At 48.7% G+C, this 24,329-nt stretch overlaps 2 protein-coding genes across 3 annotated transcripts; both read left to right on the top strand.

Moving 5' to 3' along the window:
- The first annotated feature begins 1,222 nt into the window (after window positions 1-1,222).
- On the top strand, window positions 1,223-17,409 carry LOC139421278 (dual specificity protein kinase CLK2-like). The gene is made up of 11 exons (XM_071172010.1): window positions 1,223-1,702; window positions 2,547-2,637; window positions 2,804-2,870; window positions 2,970-3,086; window positions 3,197-3,363; window positions 3,811-3,905; window positions 5,558-5,687; window positions 5,767-5,849; window positions 6,272-6,351; window positions 6,828-6,918; window positions 16,046-17,409. The coding sequence occupies exons 1-11, from the start codon at window positions 1,643-1,645 to the stop codon at window positions 16,220-16,222; spliced, it is 1,158 nt and encodes a 385-aa protein (XP_071028111.1). The 5' UTR covers window positions 1,223-1,642; the 3' UTR covers window positions 16,223-17,409.
- Window positions 17,410-20,841: 3,432 nt separating this feature from the next.
- On the top strand, window positions 20,842-23,982 carry LOC139379426 (complexin-3-like). Of its 2 annotated transcripts, none has more exons than XM_071122241.1 (4): window positions 20,842-21,008; window positions 21,111-21,618; window positions 21,806-21,908; window positions 23,443-23,982. In XM_071122241.1, exons 2-4 carry the CDS (start codon window positions 21,425-21,427, stop codon window positions 23,662-23,664), a joined length of 519 nt encoding a protein of 172 aa, XP_070978342.1. In that variant the 5' UTR covers window positions 20,842-21,008; window positions 21,111-21,424; the 3' UTR covers window positions 23,665-23,982. The 2 variants fall into 2 exon arrangements, with proteins under 2 accessions (XP_070978342.1, XP_070978348.1); XM_071122247.1 differs by having other exon boundaries at window positions 21,821-21,908; window positions 23,443-23,976.
- Window positions 23,983-24,329: the final 347 nt, after the last annotated feature.

Here is a 24,329-nt window from a genome sequence, read left to right as displayed (position 1 = left end):
AAAGCTGAAATAAAAAGTCCAATCTGTTATAACATTCTATGAAACATTATGACGGTAAAATAAAATGACTTAACGTCTTCTGTTCTGCTGACGTTTGACTGTATTTACTATGATATAGATGAATGTTCAGCTCAGTAGTTTGGGTGGAAGGTAAAGGGTCAGCGTTGGGGGTTAGAGTGGTAATATATTTATTGTATGTAACTACAGACAAAATTAAATAACAGTCCAGATCAACAGTCAGTTTAACTGATCATTTCAAGCAGAAATTGATCAATTATGATGCTAAAGTGAATGTTTAAGTGATAAATCACATCCACTTCATTCTTTCTCTGCTTAATGATAACACTAGCAGCCCATTTAGCCTATTAAAGCTATACTGCTCCCATATTGATCTGTTACACCTATCCATCTACTAACCGACATACAGGCCAGGTCAGTATCACCAAACACAGACAGCAAACTTTAAAGGTACAATCCTGAGTTTGTGTCAGCCCAACAGCAGCCCACCCACTTGGTTTGGTGTAAAGCTTAGAGATGGGTCTAGTCCTGCTTAGTAACATTATTCCTAAAAAAGTTTCAGAAGTTGCACCTGTGCTTGTAGTGAAGAGATGCACTACATGGCAGTTTGGAACTCAGTAGGGAGTGTTGAAACTGAGGGCAGACACTTTTTACGCGCTACACCCTTCAGCACTCGGCAGTCCCGTTCTGTGAGCTTGTGTGGCCTGCCACTTTGTGGCTGAGCTGTTGTTGCTCCTAGACGTTTCCACTTCACAATAACAGTTGACCGGGGCAGCTCTAGCAGGGCAGAAATTTGACAAACTGACTTGTTGGAAAGGTAGCATCCTATGACGGTGCCACGTTGAAAGCAGTTGTTTGTGTAGGTGAAGAATATAAATGACTGGGTAATGTGTACATGTTGAAGTTCCTCCCTCGTATATCCGGAGAGTTAACTTCCCTGTAATTGCTTGAATAAAATCTTAACTTGAAAATGAGCTCTGCTTGATCCTTGGAACAATTTTTTCTTCAACAGTATACACAGAGGACAGGTGTAGAAAAGCACTATGCCGGGGTCAAGGAGGTGACAGGAGTGTCAGGGAGGGAAACGAAATATGCCCCTCGTACACTCGCACACACCTACACTCACACACACTCCACATCTTGATTCTGTTCTCAGGACTTTCCCTGGGGGGTGTGACCAAAGGTTATTATTAGTGTCTGTCTCAACCGTCTTTCTCTCTCTCAATCTCCTGTATCCTTCTCATATCTCTCCTTCCCTATCTACTTTCTCCTCTGTCTGTCTCTTTGCTTCTCTGTTCTGTCTTCATCGGTTCATCTAATTTGTCTTTTTCTCTCATCTTGTTTCATTCGTACTTCACTCTCTTACTTTTGTCTCTTCTCTGCCACTCTATTTTTCTTCTTGCTGTTTTCTCTTCCCTCTGTTTACTTTTGTCTGTTCTTTCTTCCTCTGCACTGCTTTTTGCTCTGTCATTAGTTTCTGTCTCCTCTCTTCAGTCGTCTTTCCTTTTCCTATTTCACTGTTTGTGGACTTTATCCTCCCTTCTTCGCTGTCTTCTTTACCTACGCTGTATCTTCCTCTCCCCTCTTTTCCCTTATCTTCTTAATTCCCTCTCTGTTCTGAGTTATGGGGAAGACAGAGTTGTACTCTGTGTATAAGAACTTTCTGGACTGTCTCTGCCTCTCTGTGAGTACCCATCTGCATCTTCCCTCCTCTTCCTCCTCGTCTGCTTCTCTCTCCCATTGTCTCCTTTCCTTCTCTCTCCCATCCCCTCCTTTCCTCTGCTATGCACTGTTCATATGTTCACTGCCTTTTTCTTAATGTTTGAATTCATTTAGTTGTGTTTTGTGAAGTTTGATACAGCTCAGTTTTATTCCTGGCAACCCTTCACTCTCTCTACCTGTGTTCTGCCTCTCTACCACAACTCATAGAGAGAGAGTCTGTGTGTGTGTGTTCATTCAGTCTGTAAGCCACCCTCTAAGTCAGAGAAAGTTGCCCGCTCAGCACTCTCTCTCTTTCTCTCAGCACTCTTTCTCCTTGTGATGTTCTGATATTAATAACAGTCTTAGAATGTAGATGGAAATAGTCACAGAGCTGCTCCATGCAGGCCAGCCAGTCACATGACATTTCTCATTTAGGCCCGTAATACCAGGACAGGACAGGAGAGGGTTTAGGGCTCCACTCTACTGTATGTACAGATAACATAGTCCACTACTGATATAGTTCACTAGTTCATACTCTGTTTAAGTGCAGTTCAGTTCCAGGTGGCAGTCCCAAGTCATTACATTCATCAGGAATGGACTGTTTTCTTAAAGAGTTAGGAGGAGCCTGTGGAATTGGATAACATCATCGGGGGCTTGCAACACTAGTCCTCAGCTTACAAACATTTTAGATTATTAAGCAGCTGTTATGTCATCTGTGTGTATGTGTGTGTGTGTGTGTTATTGAGAGGCTCAGTCCAACTATGCTGACGACTTTTGCCCTGTTGTCCCCTCCTCTAAACCCCTGACCCCTGACCTCTGACCCCTAGCGGAGCAGCAGTGAGGGGCCAGGGAAGAACGAGAAGGCCCCTGATGATGGTCACCTGGCCTACCAGAATGGAGACGTTCTACAAGAGAGATGTAGGCTATGTTTACATCTACTAGTCCCTCCCACTATCCTCTAGTCTTCACACATTGAAAAGACAGGATAGGTGAATGTTTTCGAGCCCTCTCATAAAAGAGACTCCTCTACTTCCCAGTCTTTAATTGAATCCCCATGCCTCCATCTCTTCGTCTTCCCCATCAGATGAGGTTATCAGTCTGTTGGGAGAGGGCACCTTTGGGAAGGTGGTGACGTGTGTGGACCGGCGCAGGTATGAGAGGCATTTATAAAATACACATGCACACTCGTCGAGCATCAGGTGGAGCGTGTGCTGGTTGTTAGCTAGCTGTTCTCTCTGTCTCTCTCTCAGGGCTGGGGCACGTGTAGCTCTGAAGATCATTAAGAACATGGAGAAGTACAGACAAGCTGCTAAACTGGAGATCAATGTCCTGGAGAAAATCAACGAGAAAGACCCACACAACAAACAGTACGGAGTCTGATGAACCAGTAGAAAGTTTGAGAAGTTGTTTCCCTCACCTTCTGTGGCTTTCTCTTTACTTCTCCCCCCCCCCCCCCCCCCCCCCCTCTCGCTCTCAGTCAATGTGTTCAGATGCTGGACTGGTTTGACTACCATGGTCATGTGTGTATCTCCATGGAGCTGCTAGCCCTCAGCACTTTTGACTTCCTGAAGGAGAACAACTTCCTGCCCTACTGTATGGATCACATCCGCCAGATGGCCTACCAGATCTGCCTCGCTGTCAACTGTGAGTGTGTCACACACATATATGTATGCCCATGTGCATGCTGGCAGCTCTCCAGAACCAGGGTTGGTGGTGACTACTTCCATAGACTATGACATTACTTACCAGGGATTGTTTCGTGTCTGGTATTGGTCTCTTTGACCAGAAGAGGGTGCTGGTTCATTGATGTAGCTCAGTCTACAAGCCTAAAACTCAACTCTGGGCCTCAAAGCCAGTTCCACTGTTTTTTTCATTGTTCCCCTCTAATCAGGGACTGATTTAGAGCAATTCATTATCAGGTAGAAGAGAAAAGCAGCAGGCTCCGGACCTCGTAGGGTCAGAGTTGAATACCGCTGGTCTACTACATACTGTAGAGGAACTATGGGCAGCAAGTGCAACGCTGGGCAGTTTCACCTTGGCTGTCCAGGTATTATCATGATGGATGCATGGTTTATCTGTTTCCCTCTGCAGTTCTCCATATCAACAAGCTGACCCACACTGACCTCAAACCTGAGAACATCCTGTTTGTCAACTCTGACTACACCATCACTTACAACGCTGAGAAGGTGAGAGGGAGGGGGAGGGCTTCCTTCATCACTCTCTTCTTTACCTACGCTGTATCTGGGTGTTTCTCCTTTGGGCAAAAGACCGTCCTCTGTCCTCTCTCCTCTGTCCTCTCTCATCTGTGACCCGGAAACCGATGAGTGGTCGAGGAGTGTGTCAATTTATTAGTAGGCAAAGAAGAGTGTCGTCCAATCCTCGATAGCCACTTTTCATTGAGGACACTCATGTCTACAGTATCCTACTGCAGAAGAGTTTTGACATCTGCCACACCCCATTTGAAATATACCACACCTCATTTGAAATATACCACACCCCATTTGAAATATACCACACCCCATTTGAAATATACCACACCCCATTTGAAACATACCACACCCCATTTGAAATATACCACACCCCATTTGAAACATACCACACCCCATTTGAAATATACCACACCTCATTTGAATCAGGTTTGGTTTTGTCAGAGGAGAAAAACATGCACACTTTAAAAACAATATGCTACGTATTGTTTTAACCATAAACTGTTTTGCATCTTAATTTGTTTTGATCACTTTAAACATTTATTTTGGGATCCACCCCTGTAAATGTAATTTGCCTGATGTGTGGAGAAGGACCGTTTCATTTCAACCCCGGTCACTCTTCCTTGCCAATCCTCCTAGATTAACTTGTACCTTTTTCAAAATGAGGCGATAGAGGACGGAGGATAGAAGACGGAGGATAGAGGGTGGAGGATAGAGGGCTGAGGATAGAGGGCGGAGGATAGAGGGCGGAGGATAGAGGGCGGAGGATAGAGGGCGGAGGATAGAGGGCGGAGGAGAGAGGGCGGAGGAGGGAGGACCGAGGAGGGAGGACCGAGGAGGGAGGACCGAGGAGGCAGGACGGAGGATAGAGGACGGAGGAGAGAGGACGAAGGAGAGAGGACGGAGGATAGGGGACTGAGGAGAGAAGACTGAGGAGAGAGGGCGGAGGAGAGAGGGCGGAGGAGGGAGGACCGAGGGGTGAGGACCGAGGGGTGAGGACCGAGGGGTGAGGACCGTGGAGGGAGGACGGAGGATAGAGGGCGGAGGATAGAGGGCGGAGGATAGAGGGCGGAGGATAGAGGGCGGAGGAGGGAGGACCGAGTAGGGAGGACGGAGGATAGAGGGCGGAGGATAGAGGGCGGAGGATAGAGGGCGGAGGATAGAGGGCGGAGGATAGAGGACGGAGGATAGAGGACGGAGGATAGTGGACTGAGGAGAGAGGGCGGAGGAGAGAGGGCGGAGGAGAGAGGGCGGAGGAGAGAGTACGAAGAAGGTGAGCAAATCTAATTGATAAAATGCCTGTATCTTCCTTTCCCATCCTTTCTTCTTGTCTTCTCCCAACCCCCCCCCCCCCCCTCTCTCTGTCCCCCCTCTCTCTGCCCCCCCTCTCTCTGCCCCCCTCTCTCTTTCTGTCCCCCCCCTCTCTCTGCCCCCCCCTCTCTCTCTCTCTCTCTGTCCCCCCCTCTCTCTGTCCCTTCCTCTCTCTCTGTCCCCCCCCCTCTCTCTCTGTCCCCCCCTCTCTCTGTCCCTCCCTCTCTCTCTGTCCCCCCCCCTCTCTCTCTGTCCCCCCCTCTCTCTCTGTCCTCCCCTCTCTCTCTCTTCCCCCACCTCTATTTCTCTCGCTCTCTCAGAAGCGGGATGAGAGGAAAGTGAAGGATACAACAGTAAGGCTGGTGGATTTTGGCAGCGCCACGTTTGACCACGAACACCACAGCACCATCATATCTACACGCCACTACCGCGCTCCTGAAGTTATTCTGGGTAACCTACACACATCACACTCACACACTCTAATCTTGGACTATTGGCTAGCTGAACATTTGTTACTGTTCCAACTCAGAGCTGGGCTGGAGTCATCCGTGTGATGTCTGGAGTATCGGCTGCATCCTGTTTGAGTACTATGAAGGCTTCACCCTATATCAGGTACTGTGTGTTTGTGTGTGTGGACATGTTTAACTATACTTGTGGGGACCAGAAGTCCCTACAAGAATAGTAAACAAATACAAATTTGACCAACTGGGGATATTTTGTTAGTCCCCACAAGGTCAAATGCTATTTCTCGGGGGTTAGGGTTAGAGTTAGAGTTAGGAGTTAGGGTTAGTTTAAGGGTAATGAGCGAGGGTTAGGATTAAAGTTAGTGTTAAGGTTAGGTTTTGGGGTTAGGGTTAGAGTTACGGTTAGGGGTCAGGGTTTAGGGAAAACAGGATGTTGAATAGGACTGAATTGTGTGTCCCCACAATGTTAGCTACAAAAGACTGTGTGTGTGTTTGTTGTTTGTGTGATACAAGTGAAAGTGAAGTTGGGAGTTTATAGCTTCTGCTGACCAGTGTTTGTGTTTGTCTCAGACCCATGACAACCAGGAGCACCTGGCCATGATGGAGAGAGTACGGGGACCTCTCCCCTCTACGATGATCTGCAAGACCAGGTAACACATGATGACAGTTACACACACACATACACACTCCTCACAGACACACATACACACTCCTCATAGACACACATACACACTCCTCATAGACACACATACACACTCCTCATAGACACACATACACACTCCTCATAGACACACATACACACTCCTCATAGACACACATACACACTCCTCATAGACACACATACACACTCCTCATAGACACACATACACACTCCTCACAGACACACATACACACTCCTCATAGACACACATACACACTCCTCATAGACACACATACACACTCCTCATAGACACACATACACACTCCTCATAGACACACATACACACTCCTCATAGACACACATACACACTCCTCATAGACACACATACACACTCCTCATAGACACACATACACACTCCTCATAGACACACATACACACTCCTCACAGACACACATAGTATACACTTTGTGTGATTTGTCCTTTCAGGAAGCAGAAGTATTTTCACTGCAGGCGTCTAGACTGGAACGATAACTCCAAGGCAGGACGATTCGTCAAAGACCACATTAAACCTCTATGGGTAAGTTACCCCTGAGATAAAGACACTCTAACCTGAGACTGGACTGGAACGATAACTCCAAGGCAGGACGATACGTCAAAGACCACATTAAACCTCTATGGGTAAGTTACCCCTGAGATAAAGACACTCTAACCTGAGACTGGACTGGAACGATAACTCCAAGGCAGGACGATTCGTCAAAGACCACATTAAACCTCTATGGGTAAGTTACCCCTGAGATAAAGACACTCTAACCTGAGACTGGACTGGAACGATAACTCCAAGGCAGGACGATACGTCAAAGACCACATTAAACCTCTATGGGTAAGTTACCCCTGAGATAAAGACACTCTAACCTGAGACTGGACTGGAACGATAACTCCAAGGCAGGACGATACGTCAAAGACCACATTAAACCTCTATGGGTAAGTTACCCCTGAGATAAAGACACTCTAACCTGAGACTGGACTGGAACGATAACTCCAAGGCAGGACGATACGTCAAAGACCACATTAAACCTCTATGGGTAAGTTACCCCTGAGATAAAGACACTCTAACCTGAGACTGGACTGGAACGATAACTCCAAGGCAGGACGATACGTCAAAGACCACATTAAACCTCTATGGGTAAGTTACCCCTGAGATAAAGACACTCTAACCTGAGACTGGACTGGAACGATAACTCCAAGGCAGGACGATTCGTCAAAGACCACATTAAACCTCTATGGGTAAGTTACCCCTGAGATAAAGACACTCTGACCTGAGACTGGACTGGAACGATAACTCCAAGGCAGGACGATTCGTCAAAGACCACATTAAACCTCTATGGGTAAGTTACCCCTGAGATAAAGACACTCTAACCTGAGACTGGACTGGAACGATAACTTCAAGGCAGGACGATACGTCAAAGACCACATTAAACCTCTATGGGTAAGTTACCCCTGAGATAAAGACACTCTAACCTGAGACTGGACTGGAACGATAACTTCAAGGCAGGACGATACGTCAAAGACCACATTAAACCTCTATGGGTAAGTTAGCCCTGAGATAAAGACACTCTAACCTGAGACTGGACTGGAACGATAACTCCAAGGCAGGACAATACGTCAAAGACCACATTAAACCTCTATGGGTAAGTTACCCCTGAGATAAAGACACTCTAACCTGAGACTGGACTGGAACGATAACTCCAAGGCAGGACGATTCGTCAAAGACCACATTAAACCTCTATGGGTAAGTTACCCCTGAGATAAAGACACTCTAACCTGAGACTGGACTGGAACGATAACTCCAAGGCAGGACGATACGTCAAAGACCACATTAAACCTCTATGGGTAAGTTACCCCTGAGATAAAGACACTCTAACCTGAGACTGGACTGGAACGATAACTCCAAGGCAGGACGATACGTCAAAGACCACATTAAACCTCTATGGGTAAGTTAGCCCTGAGATAAAGACACTCTAACCTGAGACTGGACTGGAACGATAACTCCAAGGCAGGACGATACGTCAAAGACCACATTAAACCTCTATGGGTAAGTTACCCCTGAGATAAAGACACTCTAACCTGAGACTGGACTGGAACGATAACTCCAAGGCAGGACGATTCGTCAAAGACCACATTAAACCTCTATGGGTAAGTTACCCCTGAGATAAAGACACTCTAACCTGAGACTGGACTGGAACGATAACTCCAAGGCAGGACAATTTGTCAAAGACCACATTAAACCTCTATGGGTAAGTTACCCCTGAGATAAAGACACTCTAACCTGAGACTGGACTGGAACGATAACTTCAAGGCAGGACGATTCATCAAAGACCACATTAAACCTCTATGGGTAAGTTACCCCTGAGATAAAGACACTCTAACCTGAGACTGGACTGGAACGATAACTTCAAGGCAGGACGATTCATCAAAGACCACATTAAACCTCTATGGGTAAGTTACCCCTGAGATAAAGACACTCTAACCTGAGACTGGACTGGAACGATAACTCCAAGGCAGGACAATTTGTCAAAGACCACATTAAACCTCTATGGGTAAGTTACCCCTGAGATAAAGACACTCTAACCTGAGACTGGACTGGAACGATAACTCCAAGGCAGGACGATTCGTCAAAGACCACATTAAACCTCTATGGGTAAGTTACCCCTGAGATAAAGACACTCTAACCTGAGACTGGACTGGAAAAGCCTTAGATACTTGGCACCTAAAGACACCAGTCTCAACGTCAACAGTGAGGAGGCGACTCCGGGATGCTGGCCTTCTAGGCAGAGTTCCTCTGTCCAGTCTCAACGTCAACAGTGAGGAGGCGACTCCGGGAGTCTGGCCTTCTAGGCAGAGTTCCTCTGTCCAGTCTCAACGTCAACAGTGAGGAGGCGACTCCGGGAGTCTGGCCTTCTAGGCAGAGTTCCTCTGTCCAGTCTCAACGTCAACAGTGAGGAGGCGACTCCGGGATGCTGGCCTTCTAGGCAGAGTTCCTCTGTCCAGTCTCAACGTCAACAGTGAAGAGGCGACTCCGGGATGCTGGCCTTCTAGGCAGAGTTCCTCTGTCCAGTCTCAACGTCAACAGTGAGGAGGCGACTCCGGGATGCTGGCCTTCTAGGCAGAGTTCCTCTGTCCAGTCTCAACGTCAACAGTGAGGAGGCGACTCCGGGATGCTGGCCTTCTAGGCAGAGTTCCTCTGTTCAGTCTCAACGTCAACAGTGAAGAGGCGACTCCGGGATGCTGGCCTTCTAGGCAGAGTTCCTCTGTCCAGTCTCAACGTCAACAGTGAGGAGGCAACTCTGGGATGCTGGCCTTCTAGGCAGAGTTCCTCTGTCCAGTCTCAACGTCAACAGTGAAGAGGCGACTCCGGGATGCTGGCCTTCTAGGCAGAGTTCCTCTGTCCAGTCTCAACGTCAACAGTGAGGAGGCGACTCCGGGATGCTGGCCTTCTAGGCAGAGTTCCTCTGTCCAGTCTCAACGTCAACAGTGAGGAGGCGACTCCGGGATGCTGGCCTTCTAGGCAGAGTTCCTCTGTCCAGTCTCAACGTCAACAGTGAGGAGGCGACTCCGGGATGCTGGCCTTCTAGGCAGAGTTCCTCTGTCCAGTCTCAACGTCAACAGTGAGGAGGCGACTCCGGGATGCTGGCCTTCTAGGCATAGTTCCTCTGTCCAGTTTCAACGTCAACAGTGAGGAGGCGACTCCGGGATGCTGGCCTTCTAGGCAGAGTTCCTCTGTCCAGTCTCAACGTCAACAGTGAGGAGGCGACTCCGGGATGCTGGCCTTCTAGGCAGAGTTCCTCTGTCCAGTCTCAACGTCAACAGTGAGGAGGCGACTCCGGGATGCTGGCCTTCTAGGCAGAGTTCCTCTGTCCAGTCTCAACGTCAACAGTGAAGAGGTGACTCCGGGATGCTGGCCTTCTAGGCAGAGTTCCTCTGTCCAGTCTCAACGTCAACAGTGAGGAGGCGACTCCGGGAGTCTGGCCTTCTAGGCAGAGTTCCTCTGTCCAGTCTCAACGTCAACAGTGAGGAGGCGACTCCGGGATGCTGGCCTTCTAGGCAGAGTTCCTCTGTCCAGTCTCAACGTCAACAGTGAGGAGGCGACTCCGGGATGCTGGCCTTCTAGGCAGAGTTCCTCTGTCCAGTCTCAACGTCAACAGTGAAGAGGCGACTCCGGGATGCTGGCCTTCTAGGCAGAGTTCCTCTGTCCAGTCTCAACGTCAACAGTGAGGAGGCGACTCCGGGATGCTGGCCTTCTAGGCAGAGTTCCTCTGTCCAGTCTCAACGTCAACAGTGAGGAGGTGACTCCGGGATGCTGGCCGTCTAGGCAGAGTTCCTCTGTCCAGTCTCAACGTCAACAGTGAGGAGGCAACTCCGGGATGCTGGCCTTCTAGGCAGAGTTCCTCTGTCCAGTCTCAACGTCAACAGTGAGGAGGCGAACCTTTTACATGGATGCGAGGAAGGACAGCCCAACCATGTCATACAACGTGCCGTTGTAATGTGTCAGGAAGTCGTGCTTTGTGACAAACTGGTGTCTGGAATCCCTGTGTATTATGAGGGAAATAGGCTAATCTGACCTCAGAATCCCTGTGTATTATGAGGGAAATAGGCTAATCTGACCTCAGTGTCTGGGGCAAATGTATCCTTCTCCACCTTTAACATAAAACATGGAATGGAGAGAGTCTGTCACTTCCCTTTAGGGTTTGATTCAGTGGAGGCTGCAGAGGGGAGGACAAGCTCATAATAATGGCTGGAACGGAGTGAATGGAATGGCATCAAACCAGATGTTTGATGTATTTGATATCATTCTACTCATTTTGCTCCATCCCTCCTCCCCTCCATCTCCTCCCCTCCCCTCATTTAGCTCCTCAAGACCACATTAAACCTCTATGGGTAAGTTACCCCTGAGATAAAGACACTCTAACCTGAGACTGGACTGGAACGATAACTCCAAGGCAGGACGATTCGTCAAAGACCACATTAAACCTCTATGGGTAAGTTACCCCTGAGAAAAAGACACTCTAACCTGAGACTGGACTGGAACGATAACTCCAAGGCAGGACAATACGTCAAAGACCACATTAAACCTCTATGGGTAAGTTACCCCTGAGATAAAGACACTCTAACCTGAGACTGGACTGGAACGATAACTCCAAGGCAGGACGATTCGTCAAAGACCACATTAAACCTCTATGGGTAAGTTAACCCTGAGATAAAGACACTCTAACCTGAGACTGGACTGGAACGATAACTCCAAGGCAGGACGATACGTCAAAGACCACATTAAACCTCTATGGGTAAGTTACCCCTGAGATAAAGACACTCTAACCTGAGACTGGACTGGAACGATAACTCCAAGGCAGGACGATACGTCAAAGACCACATTAAACCTCTATGGGTAAGTTAGCCCTGAGATAAAGACACTCTAACCTGAGACTGGACTGGAACGATAACTCCAAGGCAGGACGATACGTCAAAGACCACATTAAACCTCTATGGGTAAGTTACCCCTGAGATAAAGACACTCTAACCTGAGACTGGACTGGAACGATAACTCCAAGGCAGGACGATTCGTCAAAGACCACATTAAACCTCTATGGGTAAGTTACCCCTGAGATAAAGACACTCTAACCTGAGACTGGACTGGAACGATAACTCCAAGGCAGGACAATTTGTCAAAGACCACATTAAACCTCTATGGGTAAGTTACCCCTGAGATAAAGACACTCTAACCTGAGACTGGACTGGAACGATAACTTCAAGGCAGGACGATTCATCAAAGACCACATTAAACCTCTATGGGTAAGTTACCCCTGAGATAAAGACACTCTAACCTGAGACTGGACTGGAACGATAACTTCAAGGCAGGACGATTCATCAAAGAGCACATTAAACCTCTATGGGTAAGTTACCCCTGAGATAAAGACACTCTAACCTGAGACTGGACTGGAACGATAACTTCAAGGCAGGACGATTCATCAAAGACCACATTAAACCTCTATGGGTAAGTTACCCCTGAGATAAAGACACTCTAACCTGAGACTGGACTGGAACGATAACTCCAAGGCAGGACAATTTGTCAAAGACCACATTAAACCTCTATGGGTAAGTTACCCCTGAGATAAAGACACTCTAACCTGAGACTGGACTGGAACGATAACTCCAAGGCAGGACGATTCGTCAAAGACCACATTAAACCTCTATGGGTAAGTTACCCCTGAGATAAAGACACTCTAACCTGAGACTGGACTGGAAAAGCCTTAGATACTTGGCACCTAAAGACACCAGTCTCAACGTCAACAGTGAGGAGGCGACTCCGGGATGCTGGCCTTCTAGGCAGAGTTCCTCTGTCCAGTCTCAACGTCAACAGTGAGGAGGCGACTCCGGGAGTCTGGCCTTCTAGGCAGAGTTCCTCTGTCCAGTCTCAACGTCAACAGTGAGGAGGCGACTCCGGGAGTCTGGCCTTCTAGGCAGAGTTCCTCTGTCCAGTCTCAACGTCAACAGTGAGGAGGCGACTCCGGGATGCTGGCCTTCTAGGCAGAGTTCCTCTGTCCAGTCTCAACGTCAACAGTGAAGAGGCGACTCCGGGATGCTGGCCTTCTAGGCAGAGTTCCTCTGTCCAGTCTCAACGTCAACAGTGAAGAGGCGACTCCGGGATGCTGGCCTTCTAGGCAGAGTTCCTCTGTCCAGTCTCAACGTCAACAGTGAAGAGGCGACTCCGGGATGCTGGCCTTCTAGGCAGAGTTCCTCTGTCCAGTCTCAACGTCAACAGTGAGGAGGCGACTCCGGGATGCTGGCCTTCTAGGCAGAGTTCCTCTGTCCAGTCTCAACGTCAACAGTGAAGAGGCGACTCCGGGATGCTGGCCTTCTAGGCAGAGTTCCTCTGTCCAGTCTCAACGTCAACAGTGAGGAGGCGACTCCGGGATGCTGGCCTTCTAGGCAGAGTTCCTCTGTCCAGTCTCAACGTCAACAGTGAGGAGGCGACTCCGGGATGCTGGCCTTCTAGGCAGAGTTCCTCTGTCCAGTCTCAACGTCAACAGTGAGGAGGCGACTCCGGGATGCTGGCCTTCTAGGCAGAGTTCCTCTGTCCAGTCTCAACGTCAACAGTGAGGAGGCGACTCCGGGATGCTGGCCTTCTAGGCATAGTTCCTCTGTCCAGTTTCAACGTCAACAGTGAGGAGGCGACTCCGGGATGCTGGCCTTCTAGGCAGAGTTCCTCTGTCCAGTCTCAACGTCAACAGTGAGGAGGCGACTCCGGGATGCTGGCCTTCTAGGCAGAGTTCCTCTGTCCAGTCTCAACGTCAACAGTGAGGAGGCGACTCCGGGATGCTGGCCTTCTAGGCAGAGTTCCTCTGTCCAGTCTCAACGTCAACAGTGAAGAGGTGACTCCGGGATGCTGGCCTTCTAGGCAGAGTTCCTCTGTCCAGTCTCAACGTCAACAGTGAGGAGGCGACTCCGGGAGTCTGGCCTTCTAGGCAGAGTTCCTCTGTCCAGTCTCAACGTCAACAGTGAGGAGGCGACTCCGGGATGCTGGCCTTCTAGGCAGAGTTCCTCTGTCCAGTCTCAACGTCAACAGTGAGGAGGCGACTCCGGGATGCTGGCCTTCTAGGCAGAGTTCCTCTGTCCAGTCTCAACGTCAACAGTGAAGAGGCGACTCCGGGATGCTGGCCTTCTAGGCAGAGTTCCTCTGTCCAGTCTCAACGTCAACAGTGAGGAGGCGACTCCGGGATGCTGGCCTTCTAGGCAGAGTTCCTCTGTCCAGTCTCAACGTCAACAGTGAGGAGGTGACTCCGGGATGCTGGCCGTCTAGGCAGAGTTCCTCTGTCCAGTCTCAACGTCAACAGTGAGGAGGCAACTCCGGGATGCTGGCCTTCTAGGCAGAGTTCCTCTGTCCAGTCTCAACGTCAACAGTGAGGAGGCGACTCCGGGATGCTGGCCTTCTAGGCAGAGTTCCTCTGTCCAGTCTCAACGTCAACAGTGAAGAGGCGACTCCGGGATGCTGGCCTTCTAGGCAGAGTTCCTCTGTCCAGTCTCAACGTCAACAGTGAGGAGGCGACTCCGGGATGCTGGCCTTCTAGGCAGAGTTCCTCTGTCCAGTCTCAACGTCAACAGTGAGGAGGCGACTCCGGGATGCTGGCCTTCTAGGCAGAGTTCCTCTGTCCAGTCTCAACGTCAACAGTGAAGAGGCGACTCCGGGATGCTGGCCTTCTAGGCAGAGTTTCTCTGTCCAGTCTCAACGTCAACAGTATAGAGGCGACTCCGGGATGCTGGCCTTCTAGGCAGAGTTCCTCTGTCCAGTCTCAACGTCAACAGTGAGGAGGCGACTCCGGGATGCTGGCCTTCTAGGCAGAGTTCCTCTGTCCAGTCTCAACGTCAACAGTGAGGAGGCGACTCCGGGATGCTGGCCTTCTAGGCAGAGTTCCTCTGTCCAGTCTCAACGTCAACAGTGAAGAGGCGACTCCGGGATGCTGGCCTTCTAGGCAGAGTTCCTCTGTCCAGTCTCAACGTCAACAGTGAAGAGGCGACTCCGAGATGCTGGCCTTCTAGGCAGAGTTCCTCTGTCCAGTCTCAACGTCAACAGTGAAGAGGCGACTCTGGGATGCTGGCCTTCTAGGCAGAGTTCCTCTGTCCAGTCTCAACGTCAACAGTGAAGAGGCGACTCCGGGATGCTGGCCTTCTAGGCAGAGTTCCTCTGTCCAGTGTCTGTGTTCTTTTGCCCATCTTAATCTTTTTTATTTTTATTGGCCAGTCTGAGATGTGGCTTTTTCTTTGCAACTCTGCCTAGAAGGCCAGCATTCTAGAGTCACCTCTTCACTGTTGATGTTGAGACTGGTGTTTTGCAGCTACTATTTAATGAATCTGCCAGTTGAGGACTTGTGAGGCGTTTGTTTCTCAAACTAGACACTCTAATGTACTTGTCCTCTTTCTATTCTGGTTAGAGCCATTTTGTGCTGTTCTGTGAAGGGAGTAGTACACAGCATTGTACAAGATCTTCAGTTTCTTGGCAATTTCTTGCATGGAATAGCCTTCATTCTTCAGAACAAGAATAGACTGACGAGTTTCAGAAGAAAGGTCTTTGTTTCTGGCCCTTTTGAGCCTGTAATCGAGAACCCACAAATGCTGATGCTCCAGATACTCAACTGGTCTAAATAAGGCCAGTTTTATTGCTTCTTTAATCAGAACAACAGTTTTCAGCTGTGCTAACATAATTGCAAAAGGGCTTTCTAAAATTAAAATTATAAACTTGGATTAGCTAGCACAACGTGCCATTGGAACACAGGAGTGATGGTTGCTGATAATGGGCCTCTGACGCCTATGTAGATATTCCATTAAAAATCAGCCGTTACCAGCTACAATAGTCATTTACAACGTTAATAATGTCAACACTGTATTTCTGATCAATTTGATGTTGTTTTAATGGACAAAAAATGTGCTTTTCTTTCAAGAACAAGGACATTTCTAAGTGACCCCAAACTTTTGAACGGTAGTGTAGATGCCTTAGATACTTGACACCTGAAGATACCCTCTAACCTGAGACTGTACATAGATACCTTAGATAACTTCAGAGAAAATACATCCTTATTGATGTCTTTGTGTTAATTGAACCCCTCCTCTCTCTCTCTCTCTATCTCTCTCTCTCTCTTTCTCTCTCTCTACTTCAGAGATACCGGTTATCAGAAGCTAAGGAGCATCATCAGTTCTTTGACCTGTTGGAGAAGATGCTGGAGTACGAGCCCTCCAAACGCCTCTCTCTCTCCTCCGCCCTCCTCCATCCCTTCTTCCTACCACTCCGTAGGGGCAGCAAGGCCTGGGAGAGCACCCGGAACATCTGCCGATGACCACTGACCTTTAACCTTTTACATGGATGCGAGGAAGGACAGCCCAACCATGTCATACAACGTGCCGTTGTAATGTGTCAGGAAGTCGTGCTTTGTGACAAACTGGTGTCTGGAATCCCTGTGTATTATGAGGGAAATAGGCTAATCTGACCTCAGAATCCCTGTGTATTATGAGGGAAATAGGCTAATCTGACCTCAGTGTCTGGGGCAAATGTATCCTTCTCCACCTTTAACATAAAACATGGAATGGAGAGAGTCTGTCACTTCCCTTTAGGGTTTGATTCAGTGGAGGCTGCAGAGGGGAGGACAAGCTCATAATAATGGCTGGAACGGAGTGAATGGAATGGCATCAAACCAGATGTTTGATGTATTTGATATCATTCTACTCATTTTGCTCCATCCCTCCTCCCCTCCATCTCCTCCCCTCCCCTCATTTAGCTCCTCCCTAATTATGGTGCAACCAATCTCCTGTGGTTTGATTGGCAGTGTCCTTATGCTGATTGACAGCTTCGCTGCACAGTGGAGGCGGGCCTAGTGGCAGTGATACATGCATTATGTATGTAGAGCACACTGTTTTAACTGCAGCATAACATTACACACACACACACACACACACACACACACACACACACACTCTCTCTATCTATTACAGTTTTATTTTTGTAACGCTGTAACTGGAGATTGTTGTTGACACTTTTGTTTATGAGTTGTATAAACTGTTTATTAATCTATAATAATGTTTCATTTGCACAGATGGGCTCATTGCTCCCTACAAAACACACACACACACACACACACACACACACACACACACACACACACACACACACACACACACACACACACACACACACACACACACACACAGCATTTATTTTTGTAACACTAACTGGAGATATTGGTGGAATGACTTGAATAAACGATTTATTTATGGTGCTATAATAATATGAACCCTTCTGCTGATATATATCCTACTAGCTGAATCACACAGACACCAACACACCACCCTGTGCTCCATTTGGACCCTGGCCTCAGTATTTGATTTATTGCAAGCTTAGTAGGGAGCATGGTCATAAGGCTATATACTGTAGGTATGTGAGGGAGAGCAAGTGGAAGAACAAGGGAGAGAGAGAGGGAGGGAGGGAGGGAGGGAGGGAGAGAGAGAGAGAGAGAGAGAGAGAGAAGAGGTAGTCTTGATGAGTTTTCTTTCTTCAGCCTTGGCAGTGCTGAGAGGTGGCTTTAAGACAGTGCTGAGAGGTGGCTTTAAGGCAGTGCTGAACGTAAGCTCAGTCTGAAAGTCAACGTACGGTTAATGTAGTGAGACCTCACCGGTCTATATCTGAGTGTAGAGAGAGACACTGACAGAGGAAGTGTGTGTGAGTCAGCGTGTGTGTGTGTGTGTGTGATCGACTATTAGTTGAACGTTTTGGACAGGCTTCTGTATTCTCATGTGTTTGAGTGTGTGAAGCTCACAGGGGAAGCACATGTGTGTTTCCCATGTCTCTGTGTGTCTTGTCAGTGAGAGCAGTCTCAGACTGAGTCATGGTAATTCACACACACTAACATTAGACAGCCCTGTTATTGTACTGGTCTGAAAGGAATGCCCTTAGTACATCCCTGACCTGTGCGTGTGTATAAGAGAGAAAGAGGGAGAAACTGTGTGTGTGTGTTTGTGTGTAGTGTTTGTTTGTTTGTTTGTGTGCGTGCGTGCGTGCTCTGGTCAGGCTGGCCGCCCTTCACATGCTGGACACTGATCCACAGTGGAATCCCTTAAGGAGCTCAGACAGCAGTGCTCCTGGAAGCTCCAACACACATACACCACAGGAGGATGGTGGTACCTTAACTGGGAGGACAGGCTCGTGGTAATGTCTGGAGCGGAATACGGGGAATGGTATCAAATACATTAAACACCTGGTTTCCATTTGTCTGTTCCAGCCATTATTATGAGCCGTCCTCCCCTCAGCAGCCTCCACTGACATACACACTTTGCACCCTGCTAACCGTCCACCTTCCTCCTGGCTATAAATGGACTCACTACCACTCCTGACCTACTGGACTCCTTAATGTCTTGCTGTCCCATGTGTCCCTGTACTCTGTCTTACCCCCCCGGCCCCCCCACCCTCCTTATGTTTGCTTGATGTTTTTTGTGATTTTCTGTCTGCTGTCTCTGTTTCTCTCTTCTTGATTATCTCTTGTCTTATTATTATGTTGTTGTTTTGTAAAGTGTGTTGTGACTTTGTTAAATGCACTTTAAATAAATTCAGATTTTATTTGATTTTTTTACAAACACATTACACAGTTTGTATAACATCTATCTTTATCATGAAATATCCCATGTAACTACTATTCTCCTAACAGTAGTTTCTAAGTATTATGTCCCTCTAAAGACACTGTAGTGTCCCTACCCAGCATCTGTGTGGTACATTGAAAGGTGTTAATGTTGCCCGTTGACTTATCTCACCCTCTGTGGCAGTAGGATGTCGTCAGTTTCAAATTTCTCCCCCTAGCGGTTATAATTATAGAAGAGCTGGTCCTAAATCTGTGCATAAGGATCTGTGACAGAGGGTCTGTGGGCTCTCTCCTCCATCTCGTTAAGGAATTAATGGTGTCCTCATCTGTCACAAACCAAGGCCCAGGGGGTTGGAGGTGAAGAGGGGGGAGGGGGAGGGGAGTGGAGAAGGGAGAGGGGGAGGGGAGAGGGGCGGTTGGATTGACTGGGAGATGGCGAACCTTGGGGGCCCCACACACACACTCTCTCCCTCCATCCCCCATGTCCTGTCTAATATGTCCTGGCTGAGCTTGAACTGTACAGATCTACTATCTTAATTTCATCACTATGTTGAGGCAGAGCATCTTCCTGCGCAGCAGAAAATGAAAACTGGTAGTGTGTTCAAGGTTTAAAAAGGCTTCTAAAGTTTGTAATTCCCACTTAAATATGTCCGATTTGATTTGCCCTAATGACCAATGTATTAATCCCTACAAAACTGTCCATAAATTATAATCCACATAATAACTCACATTTCCTGATGCTGCAGGATCATTTTCCTGCTGTGAGAAACTGGTCAAATGAAGATACTGTAGCAATTCCTGATGCAGCAGGAGAAGATGAATGGACACCAAGCCAAACAGCTGGCCACCTGATGTCCTTCTCAGGGTTCTGTCACAGCTTTGTCTCTTTTCATTGTGTTTTTAGTTTGTATAACGCTACAGACACACACACACACACACACACACACACACACACACACACACACACACACACACACACACACACACACCTCTACACACACACACACACACACACACACACACACCTACACACACACACGTGCATTCCTGGCACTAGCCACACGGCTAGTAAACCAGACTGTCTGTGTCCTGACAGCTGCTCTTTCTGTCCGTCTCACAACAGACCTGAGATAAACAGGGGTCATATCTCTTCTTTCAATGCTCTCTACTCCCTCACCATCCCTCCATCCATCCATCCCTCCCATACCTCCATCCCTCCCATACCTCCATCTGTACCTCCATCCCTCCCATACCTCCATCCCTCTATCCCTCCATCCATACCTCCATCCCTCTATCCCTCCCATACCATCCCTCCATCCCTTCATCCATCCACCCATCCCTTCATCCCTCCATCCCTCCCATACCTCCATCCCTTCATCCATCCCTCCATCCCTCCTCCCATCCCTCCATCCCTCCCTCCATCCCTCCCTCCCTTTCCATCACCTGTTCTCTCTATCTGCTGTGTCTGACTACCTGGAATGACTTGCCCTGTCAGTCTCAGGTGGTTTACATAAGAAAACAATTGGGGAAATGGCTGCAGAGTGCACACGGTTATGTTTCCACGCCTGTTGAAGATCCATAATGGTTGAAGTGGTGCTGTTTGAGACTAGAACAGAATCTAGAGTATGAGAAGACATTGTCCTTTTTCCTCGTTCCCGCCCCTTTTGCTGGATGGTCTTCAGATCAGTATGTAGTAACTACTGTCTTCTGCTCTGAACACAGACTGCTGTCTCATACTGACAGACTGACTTTCCCTCACGCCGTCTATCTCTCTCTGTCTGCCTCTATACTCCCATTATCTACTGAACTCAGAGCCCTTCCATCCATCTGGCCTGTCTTAAACCTCCACCGTCATCCTGATCACAGCTGGTTAAACCTGATCGAAGATCACTTTGTCTTTCTGCCTTCTAATGGTTGGAGATTGGGTATTGGGATTGCATAAACAGATCCCAGACCTGTGCTTAGGGCATCGTCTATTTAGAAGGCGTGAGGGATGGTAACTTGTTGGAACTTTTTAAAGGTAATAATACCCTGCCATCCTTTCTGTTTGTCACACAAGCACACAGTCAGTCAGGAGAGTGTCTAACCCAACATGACATCAGCTAATGTGTCTCTAAGTCTTCTTCATACACAGGGTGCAGTCCCTGTTTCTGCTAACGAGATTCCCCTCGTTAAGTCCATAAGGAGGTCATCTCAAGGGGGGTAATAGTAAAGAGGGAGGGGTATAGAGGATGAGGGGGGAATGGGTTGAATAGTAGATCCTCGGGGAGGAAAGCTGTTATTTTCACCTGAGAGGGCAATAGAACACACAGCACAAGGAGTGGAGGAGAGCAGGAAGAACTTTGTCTGTGGGGTTGCTCTTCTCATTGCTTTCAGTTGACCTCAAGGCTTTGTGGAACTGGACTATGGGACACGGTTAGCTACAGTATATGGCCTCTGGCTGAAGCTCTAAGGACTTTGTGGGTGTTTGAGGCTCAGGCCTACTGTGGATGTCTGGGTAAGGAAGTACTGGACTGGGCTTGTGTGTGTCTATCTGAAACGCTGCACATGCTGTCTGGGTGTAATCTCTAACTGCCTGTTTGTGTCCTTGTCCTTGCAGGTACTGAGCCCCTGAGTCATTGTCTATGAATACACTGGCTGTCTGTACTGTAGTGAGTGTGTCCAAGCCAGCTAACCTCAAGGAGGAAGATGTGGGAGATGCGCACAGACACAAACATATGTCCTACAGAACACGAATGAAAAAGGACACTCTGATGCTTCTGAGTGTGAAGTAACACACATAGGTTACACTACAGAGAGTTCTGGACGTACCCTCTCTTTCTCTCTTTCTCTCTCACACACACACACACACACACACACACACACACACACACACACACACACACACACACTCTCTAACAGACACCCTGAGACATGGATACTATGGTGAAGCAGTCTCTGGCGGTGCCCATGAAGAAGCTGTCCAGCTGTGTGACAGGAGTGAAGGAGAGAGAGGTGTGGGCCAGGCGCAGGGCCAAGAGGTGGACAGGAGGAGTAAAGAGCAGCCCTCCACGGACGGGACAGACCTCCGTCACACGCTCCTACCAAACTGACCTGGAGAAAGAGAGGTGAGTGACCGCAAACATAACTACAACATGACCACTGTGGTCAACGTGGAGATTAAAAACAACACCATGAGGAGATTATGGATGAAAACCAGCTTGGTAACAGACAGGTTGGGGGTTGGCGGTGATGGGTTTTAGGGCAGGGATGTATTTATGTTTGTGTGTGTGTCTGTCTATGTGTTACATGTAGTTGTGTTGATTCCAGGAAGCTGAGGGAAGCCCTGAATGCTCAGAAGCACGCAGAGAGAGCCGCCATGAGGGATCACTTCAGGAAGAAGTACCAGCTCTCCAAGGTTAGTGTGTTGCATTAGCAGAACAAATTATAGCCCTATCTCCTAGCCCTATCTCCTAGCCCTATCTCCTAGCCCTATCTCCTAGCCCCTATCTCCTAGCCCCTATCTCCTAGCCCCTATCTCCTAGCCCTATATCCTAGCCCCTATATCCTAGCCCCTATTTCCTAGACCCTATCTCCTAGCCCCTATCTCCTAGCCCCTATCACATAGCCCCTATCTCCTAGCCCCTATCTCCTAGCCCCTATCTCCTAGCCCCTATCTCCTAGACCCTATCTCATAGACCCTATCTCCTAGCCCCTATCTCCTAGCCCCTATCTCCTAGCCCCTATCTCCTAGCCCTATATTCTAGCCCCTATATCCTAGCCCCTATCTCCTAGACCCTATCTCCTAGCCCCTATCTCCTAGCCCCTATCACATAGCCCCTATCTCCTAGCCCCTATCTCCTAGCCCCTATCTCCTAGACCCTATCTCCTAGACCCTATCTCCTAGACCCTATCTCCTATCTCCTAGCCCTTAGCCCCTATCTTCTAGACCCTATCTCCTAGCCCCTATCTCCTAGCCCCTATCACATAGCCCCTATCTCCTAGCCCCTATCTCCTAGCCCCTATCTCCTAGCCCCTATCTCCTAGACCCTATCTCATAGACCCTATCTCCTAGCCCCTATCTCCTAGCCCCTATCTCCTAGCCCCTATCTCCTAGCCCTATATTCTAGCCCCTATATCCTAGCCCCTATCTCCTAGACCCTATCTCCTAGCCCCTATCTCCTAGCCCCTATCACATAGCCCCTATCTCCTAGCCCCTATCTCCTAGCCCCTATCTCCTAGACCCTATCTCCTAGACCCTATCTCCTAGACCCTATCTCCTATCTCCTAGCCCTTAGCCCCTATCTTCTAGACCCTATCTCCTAGCCCCTATCTCCTAGCCCCTATCACATAGCCCCTATCTCCTAGCCCCTATCTCCTAGCCCCTATCTCCTAGCCCCTATCTCCTAGCCCCTTTCTCCTAGCCCTTATCTCCTAGACCCTATCTCCTAGACCCTATCTCCTATCTCCTAGCCCTTAGCCCCTATCTCCTAGCCCCTAGCCCTTAGCCCCTATCTCCTAGACCCTATCTCCTATCTCCTAGCCCTTAGCCCCTATCTCCTATCTCCTAGCCCTTAGCCCCTATCTCCTAGCCCCTAGCCCTTAGCCCCTATCTCCTAGCCCCTAGCCCTTAGCCCCTATCTCCTAGACCCTATCTCCTATCTCCTAGCCCTTAGCCCCTATCTCCTATCTCCTAGCCCTTAGCCCCTATCTCCTAGCCCCTAGCCCTTAGCCCCTATCTCCTAGCCCCTAGCCCCATACCCATAACCCTTAAAGCAGTGCTATATTTAAACTGTATTTTTTCCTCGTCACCCTACCCCTCTCTTCCCAACTCTCTTCCCAACTCTCTTCCCATAACCCTTAAAGCAGTGCTATATTTAAACTGTATTTTTTCCTCGTCACCCTACCCCTCTCTTCCCAACTCTCTTCCCAACTCTCTTCCCAACCCCCAGAGTTCCAAGGATACCAGCCACCTGAGTGCGGCGCAAGGGAAAGTGGCACTCCCCCGTCAACTGGCTAAACTGATTGGTCCTGAGACCCCGGCCAAGGACGATGGCTACAGCCTGCTGAGCGCCTTCCAAGGCCTCAACTTCAACATGGGGATGCTTGGAGGCAAGCAGACCAAGTCGTCCACTCCAATGTCAGTCAACGGAGAGGCCTGCAAAGTCATGTGATCAAAGAGAACATACTAGATACTACACAGAATCAACCTGCAACATGCTAAAAACATGCATTATGCCTAAATGATGAAGAATAACATTTTAACACAACGTAGTAGCAGATTGGAGGGAACACATTGACAGACGACTTTGTCACAGTTGCTCCTCTATCCCTTTATCTCCTTATCTGTCTTTAACACTCTCTTTCTCTCTCTCTCCCCACCCTTCTCTCTCTCTCTCTCTTCAACCCTTTTTCCCTCTCTCTCTTCCCCCCTCTCCCTCTCTTCCCCCCTCTCCCTCTCTCTCTCTCTTCCCCCCTCTCCCTCTCTCTCTCCCCACCCCTGTCTCTCTCTCCACCCCTCTCTCTCTCTCCACCCCTCTCTCTCTCTCCACCCCTCTCTCTCTCTCTCTCCACCCCTCTCTCTCCACCCCCTTTCTCTCGCTCTCCCTCTCTCTCTTCACCCTTTCTCTCTCTTTCTTCACACCCCCTCTCTCTCGCTCTCTCTCTCTTTTCACCCCTCTCTCTCTCCACCTCTCTCTCTCTTTCTCTCTGTCTTCACCCCCGCTCTCTCTCTCTCTTTTCACCCCTCTGTCTCTCCACCTCTCTCTCTCTTTCTCTCTGTCTTCACCCCCGCTCTCTCTCTCTTCACCCTTCTCTCTCTCTTCACCCGCCTCTCTCT

The sequence above is a fragment of the Oncorhynchus clarkii genome, chromosome 2 (genome assembly GCF_045791955.1).
Source record: "Oncorhynchus clarkii lewisi isolate Uvic-CL-2024 chromosome 2, UVic_Ocla_1.0, whole genome shotgun sequence".
NCBI classification, from domain to species: domain Eukaryota; kingdom Metazoa; phylum Chordata; class Actinopteri; order Salmoniformes; family Salmonidae; genus Oncorhynchus; species Oncorhynchus clarkii.
This window is presented reverse-complemented; position numbering and strand designations above follow the sequence as displayed.